Genomic DNA, 6,912 nt, shown 5'->3' on the forward strand with positions numbered 1-6,912 from the left:
ATACCAGGCAATTCTTCTTTGAACGAGAGAAACAGCAAAACCCCAGACGTACGTTTCGACCTATTGTGGGCCTCGTCAGTGAGGTGCAGCCATATCCCTCTAGGCACACTGAGCAACGGGTCCACGTCTGGATTCCCGCATCACACTTAGGGAGACTTCCCAAAATGTCATAATTTGCATAAATAAAAAGAGAGAAGCGCTCAACCTGGAAACGAACAATAGCATAATAGCTTGTTCTATGGCTAGTTACCACCCAAGAAGAAGCCTCTTTTTGCTCAACATGTGCCTTTCACAGAGAAAAACTTTCCTGAAGCATATCAGTCTGATCCTGACTTCACAGTACAGTCCAGCCCCGAAATACCAGGCAATTCTTCTCTGAACGAGAGAAACAGCAAAACCCCAGACGTACGTTTCGGCCTATTGTGGGCCTCGTCAGTGAGGTGCAGCCATATCCCTCTAGGCACACTGAGCAACGGGTCCACGTCTGGATTCCCGCATCACACTTAGGGAGACTTCCCAAAATGTCATAATTTGCATAAATAGAGAGAAGCGCTCAACCTGGAAACGAACAATAGCATAATAGCTTGTTCTATGGCTAGTTACCACCCAAGAAGCAGCCTCTTTTTGCTCAACATGTGCCTTTCACAGAAAAAAACTTTCCTGAAGCATATCAGTCTGATCCTGACTTCACAGTACAGTCCAGCCCCGAAATACCAGGCAATTCTTCTCTGAACGAGAGAAACAGCAAAACCCCAGACGTACGTTTCGGCCTATTGTGGGCCTCGTCAGTGAGGTGCAGCCATATCCCTCTAGGCACACTGAGCAACGGGTCCACGTCTGGATTCCCGCATCACACTTAGGGAGACTTCCCAAAATGTCATAATTTGCATAAATAAAAAGAGAGAAGCGCTCAACCTGGAAACGAACAATAGCATAATAGCTTGTTCTATGGCTAGTTACCACCCAAGAAGCAGCCTCTTTTTGCTCAACATGTGCCTTTCACAGAGAAAAACTTTCCTGAAGCATATCAGTCTGATCCTGACTTCACAGTACAGTCCAGCCCCGAAATACCAGGCAATTCTTCTCTGAACGAGAGAAACAGCAAAACCCCAGACGTACGTTTCGGCCTATTGTGGGCCCTGGGGAAGTCTCCCTATGGGTGATGGGGGAAACCAGACGTGGACTCCTTGCCCAGTGTGCTTAGAGGAATGTGGCTGCACCTCACTGACGAGGCCCATAGGAGGCCGAAACGATCGTCTGGGGTTGTCATGTTCCTTGTTCAGAGGAGAATTGCCTGGTATTTCGGGGCTGGACTGACCTTACTCGGCGGGATCAGACTGATATACTTCGGGAAAGTTTTCTTCTGTGAAAAGCACACTGGTCTAAAAGAGGCTGCTTCCGGGTGGTAAATCGCCATAGAACAAGCCACTGAGCTGTTGTTCGTTCCTGGTAGAGCGCTTCTCTCTTTGTATGCAAATTATTATGACCCTGGGGAAGTCTCCCTATGGGTGATGGGGGAAACCAGACGTGGACTCCTTGCCCAGTGTGCTTAGAGGAATGTGGCTGCACCTCACTGACGAGGCCCATAGGAGGCCGAAACGATCGTCTGGGGTTGTCATGTTCCTTGTTCAGAGGAGAATTGCCTGGTATTTCGGGGCTGGACTGACCTTACTCGGCGGGATCAGACTGATATACTTCGGGAAAGTTTTCTTCTGTGAAAAGCACACTGGTCTAAAAGAGGCTGCTTCCGGGTGGTAAATCGCCATAGAACAAGCCACTGAGCTGTTGTTCGTTCCTGGTAGAGCGCTTCTCTCTTTGTATGCAAATTATTATGACCCTGGGGAAGTCTCCCTATGGGTGATGGGGGAAACCAGACGTGGACTCCTTGCCCAGTGTGCTTAGAGGAATGTGGCTGCACCTCACTGACGAGGCCCATAGGAGGCCGAAACGATCGTCTGGGGTTGTCATGTTCCTTGTTCAGAGGAGAATTGCCTGGTATTTCGGGGCTGGACTGACCTTACTCGGCGGGATCAGACTGATATACTTCGGGAAAGTTTTCTTCTGTGAAAAGCACACTGGTCTAAAAGAGGCTGCTTCCGGGTGGTAAATCGCCATAGAACAAGCCACTGAGCTGTTGTTCGTTCCTGGTAGAGCGCTTCTCTCTTTGTATGCAAATTATTATGACCCTGGGGAAGTCTCCCTATGGGTGATGGGGGAAACCAGACGTGGACTCCTTGCCCAGTGTGCTTAGAGGAATGTGGCTGCACCTCACTGACGAGGCCCATAGGAGGCCGAAACGATCGTCTGGGGTTGTCATGTTCCTTGTTCAGAGGAGAATTGCCTGGTATTTCGGGGCTGGACTGACCTTACTCGGCGGGATCAGACTGATATACTTCGGGAAAGTTTTCTTCTGTGAAAAGCACACTGGTCTAAAAGAGGCTGCTTCCGGGTGGTAAATCGCCATAGAACAAGCCACTGAGCTGTTGTTCGTTCCTGGTAGAGCGCTTCTCTCTTTGTATGCAAATTATTATGACCCTGGGGAAGTCTCCCTATGGGTGATGGGGGAAACCAGACGTGGACTCCTTGCCCAGTGTGCTTAGAGGAATGTGGCTGCACCTCACTGACGAGGCCCATAGGAGGCCGAAACGATCGTCTGGGGTTGTCATGTTCCTTGTTCAGAGGAGAATTGCCTGGTATTTCGGGGCTGGACTGACCTTACTCGGCGGGATCAAACTGATATACGTCGGGAAAGTTTTCTTCTGTGAAAAGCACACTGGTCTAAAAGAGGCTGCTTCCGGGTGGTAAATCGCCATAGAACAAGCCACTGAGCTGTTGTTCGTTCCTGGTAGAGCGCTTCTCTCTTTGTATGTAAGTTAGTGTTGTGTTAACGCTTCCAACTGATGCCCGATTTCTAAAACATTAATAGGTTACTATGGTAACCCAACCTTACACTACACTTGATCGCATATACAGCACCACATACAAGTGCAGCGCCGAATATATCTTTTCACGGTGACTGAAGAATGAAGGTTCTTTTTAGTGACATCATCCAAGATGGTGTCCCTTAAATTCCGATTGGCTGATAGAATTCTATCAGCCAATAAGAATTAAAGGTGAAAATTCCTATTGGCTGATGCAATCAGCCATTAGGATTGAGCTTGCATTCTATTGGAACAGCCAATAGGATTTTTTCACCTTTAATTCCGATTGGCTGATAGAATTCTATCAGCCAATCGGAAATTCTAGGGATGCCATCTTGGATAACGTCACTTAAAGGAACCTTCATTCTTCAGTCACAGAGGAAAGAAGAGGATGCTCCACGCCGGATGTCTTGAAGATGGAGCCGCTCCGCGCCAGATGGATGAGGATAGAAGATGCCGTCTGGATGAAGACTTCAGCCCACTTGGATGAAGACTTCTGCCAGCTTCGATGAGGACTTCTGCCGCTTCGTTGAGGATGGATGTTGGGATTTTATTTTAGGGGGTTAGTTTTTTAATTTTTAAAGTAATGTTAGATTTTTTATTTTAATTGTAATTTAGGATTATTTTAATTTATGTAATGGGGTTAATTTAGAGGTGCTTAGTTAGGGGGCTTAGTGATAAGTTAATTGCGATGTGGGTTATTGGTGGTTTAGGGGTTAATAGATTTATTAGGTTAATTGCGATTTGGGTTATTGGTGGTTAAGGGGTTAATATATTTATTAGGTTACTTGTGATGTGGGTAATTGTTGGTTAAGAGTTAGAGGTTAATAGTTTAAATAGCTAGATTGCGTTGTGGGGGATTGTGGATTAGGGGTTAATAGATTTAATAGATATTTTGCGATGTGGGGGCATTGTGGATTAGGGGTTAATAGATTTAATAGATACTTTGCAATGTGGGGGCATTGCAGAATAGGGGTTAATAGATGTAATAGATAGTTTGTGTTGTGGGTGCATTGCGGATTAGGGGTTTATAGTTTAAATAGCTAGTTTGCGTTTTGGGGCATGGCAGTTTAGATGTTAATAGATTTATTATAGGCACTTTCTCCTTGCACTCAGACACTGCTCTACACCACAAGTGTAGCTCTCACACTTTCACTGTGCACTTAAAGTCACTTGAAACGAAAGCTCAGCAAGAGTTTGGTTCATAGGCTCTAATAACTACATTAACTCAAAGACTTTAGAGCGTAGGGAAACCCAACATTTAGCCACCGTGGACTCTGTAGAGGAATCAGCTGTTGGTTTATACACAATGAGTACCATGAAGCCAGAAATGGAACATAATAATAATACTATAGAAGAAGAAGAGGTACGAACACTATTTGTCAGTGGCCTCCCAATTGACATCAAACCAAGAGAACTTTACTTGCTTTTTCGACCATTTAAGGGGTATGAAGGATCACTGATCAAGCTAACATCAAAACAGCCTGTTGGTTTTGTCAGCTTTGACAATAGAGCTGGTGCTGAAGCTGCAAAGAATGCACTAAATGGCATCCGTTTTGACCCAGAAAATCGACAGACTTTACGGCTAGAGTTTGCAAAGGCCAACACAAAAATAGCAAAGAACAAACTAATGGCTACACCCAACCCCACTAACCTTCACCCTGCACTTGGAGCACACTTCATTGCACGAGATCCATATGACCTGACAGGTGCTGCACTTATCCCAGTGTCACGAGAAGGCTGGGCTCCCTACCCACTATACACCACAGAACTGACACCAGCCATCCCACATGCTGCATTCACATATCCAGCTGCAGCGGCTGCTGCTGCAGCACTTCACACTCAGATGCGCTGGTATCCTCCTTCAGAAGCTACCCAGCAAGGATGGAAGTCTCGCCAATTCTGCTAAAGCTTTTTCGATGTACCAGGTACGAACGGGTTGGATTAGAACTTCTGAAACTTTCCAAGATGTAATCCAACATGGAGCCTTGCCTCCATTCCCATGAACAGTCTCAAAATACAAAAGCCTGGACAGGACAGTCTTCCACCAGTAGAAATAGGTTTATTTCCTGATTGCCTTGTCAGGTCGTTGTGACTGAACACTGGGGCAAAACGAGACTTGAACAAGACAATGTCCAGTTAATTTCTGTAACCGGAAGGATTTTCTTTTGCATGTTGGTTTTTCTGGCATGAATAGACTAAGTAGTGTGCGTGTGTAAAATCTGCTTCTGTGAAAGTTTGACTAAATGTCTTGCTTACCCCACAAACTCCAAAACGTACTGTTCTGGTTAATCAATGTCCACTTTGTCCCTACATCTTTATCGGAGAGTTTTAGTTCTTGCCAAATGTAATGCAACCTTATGGGGAAACAGAGCAAAAGTACCAGTATTTTTGTAAAATGTTTAATAAGGAAATATTTATGCATCATACGTGTTTGTTTTTTGTGATATTAATTATTAAAAAATATTAATCTGTCATAAGTTAAATGTTCAGTTAAAGAGCTTGAAGATTCTGTATGGTTTGTCTGTTGTAATTCATGAAGAAAAATGTGCAATTTTCATTTTGTTCAACTTTCCATTCTACTGCTTGGAATTGATAATTCAGTATTATGAATGTCTTGCTTGCACAGCAAGGAGTTTCTCTTCTGCTGGTCCTATGAGAATGTGATGGATAAAATATATAATATTTAAAAAAAAAAAAATAGATTTATTATAAGTTGTGATGTGGGGGGGATGGCGGATAGAGGGGTTTTGACGTGTCGGGTTAGATTTCAATGGGAAAAAGGTCTCAAAGAGCACCTTTTTCCTGTTTTACACCTAAATGAGCTGGGTGTTATTTTTGTTAGTGTATCGGCAGCCTCTAACAGTGTAGTAACTGTTAGCGTGGGAATTGGAAAAATTGAGGTATAACGGGCCATTTGAAGCAGTCGATAAATGATATTGCTTCCGACAGCATATTTATCGGTTTGAGAGTGCACGCAAACGGAATTACCACTCAATGGAAGCGAGCCCTGAGTGTGTGCAATATTATTGCTGTAAGTTTGGCATTGCACACACAGCACGACTTATTTATTGATTTATTTTTTATATCAATTTTCAACATTACAAATTTATCTTGAACTCCTACTACTCTGCCCTTAATTCCCATAAGCAACACTACTTCTCTACTCTTTTCTCTAATCTTTCTTCAAACCCAAAAAGTTTGTTCTCCACTTTCAATACTCTTCTCCGCCCTCCCCCACCTCCTAATACAACTTCTCTGTCAGCTCAAGACTTTGCCAACCACTTCAATAACAAAATCAACTCCATCAGAAATGAAATCAGCTCTCAACATAATTCTATTCTCTCACCCCCTCAAATGCTCTCAATCAACCACAACCCACATAACCTTAAACTTAGCTCATTCTCCCCTGTTACTGAGGAAGAAGTTTTGGCACTTATACTGCGCTCTCACCTCACTACCTGTCCCCTTGACCCTATCCCCTCACAGCTACTCCCCTCCCTCTCTGCCACCCTTACCCCTATACTCACACACACTTTCAACCTCTCCTTCAGCACCGGTATATTTCCCACATCGCTGAAACATGCACTGGTCACACCTATCCTCAAAAAACCTTCCCTTGATCCTACCTCCCCATCCAACTACCACCCTATTTCCCTCTTCCCTCTTGCATCAAAGCTTCTCGAAAAAACTAGCTTATGCACGCCTATCCCATTTACTTACAATAAACTCCCTCCTTGACCCATTGCAATCTGGATTTCGTCCCCATCACTCCACAGAAACAGCAATTGTTAAGGTTACCAACGACCTACTTACAGCAAAATCAAAAGGCCACTTCTCTCTGCTTATTCTCCTTGATCTGTCCTCAGCCTTTGACACTGTTGACCACCCTCTCTTGCTCCAAACCCTCTAATCCTTCGGCATATGTGACACAGCCCCCTCGTGGCTCTCTTCCTACCTGTCAAACCGTACCTTTAGTGTAGCCTTCTCT

At 44.5% G+C, this 6,912-nt stretch overlaps 1 protein-coding gene across 1 annotated transcript; it reads left to right on the forward strand.

Annotated features, from left to right (window-relative positions):
• The first annotated feature begins 4,038 nt into the window (after positions 1-4,038).
• Positions 4,039-5,407, forward strand: LOC128641924 (RNA-binding protein with multiple splicing 2-like). The gene has a single exon (XM_053694516.1). It carries the CDS (start codon positions 4,231-4,233, stop codon positions 4,828-4,830), a length of 600 nt encoding a protein of 199 aa, XP_053550491.1. The 5' UTR covers positions 4,039-4,230; the 3' UTR covers positions 4,831-5,407.
• Positions 5,408-6,912: the final 1,505 nt, after the last annotated feature.

The sequence above is a fragment of the Bombina bombina genome, chromosome 1 (genome assembly GCF_027579735.1).
Source record: "Bombina bombina isolate aBomBom1 chromosome 1, aBomBom1.pri, whole genome shotgun sequence".
NCBI classification, from domain to species: domain Eukaryota; kingdom Metazoa; phylum Chordata; class Amphibia; order Anura; family Bombinatoridae; genus Bombina; species Bombina bombina.

Bases quoted from the DNA above. Each gene is read 5' to 3' on its own strand.
- LOC128641924 (XM_053694516.1), top strand. From the start codon at position 4,231: ATGAGTACCATGAAGCCAGAAATGGAACATAATAATAATACTATAGAA.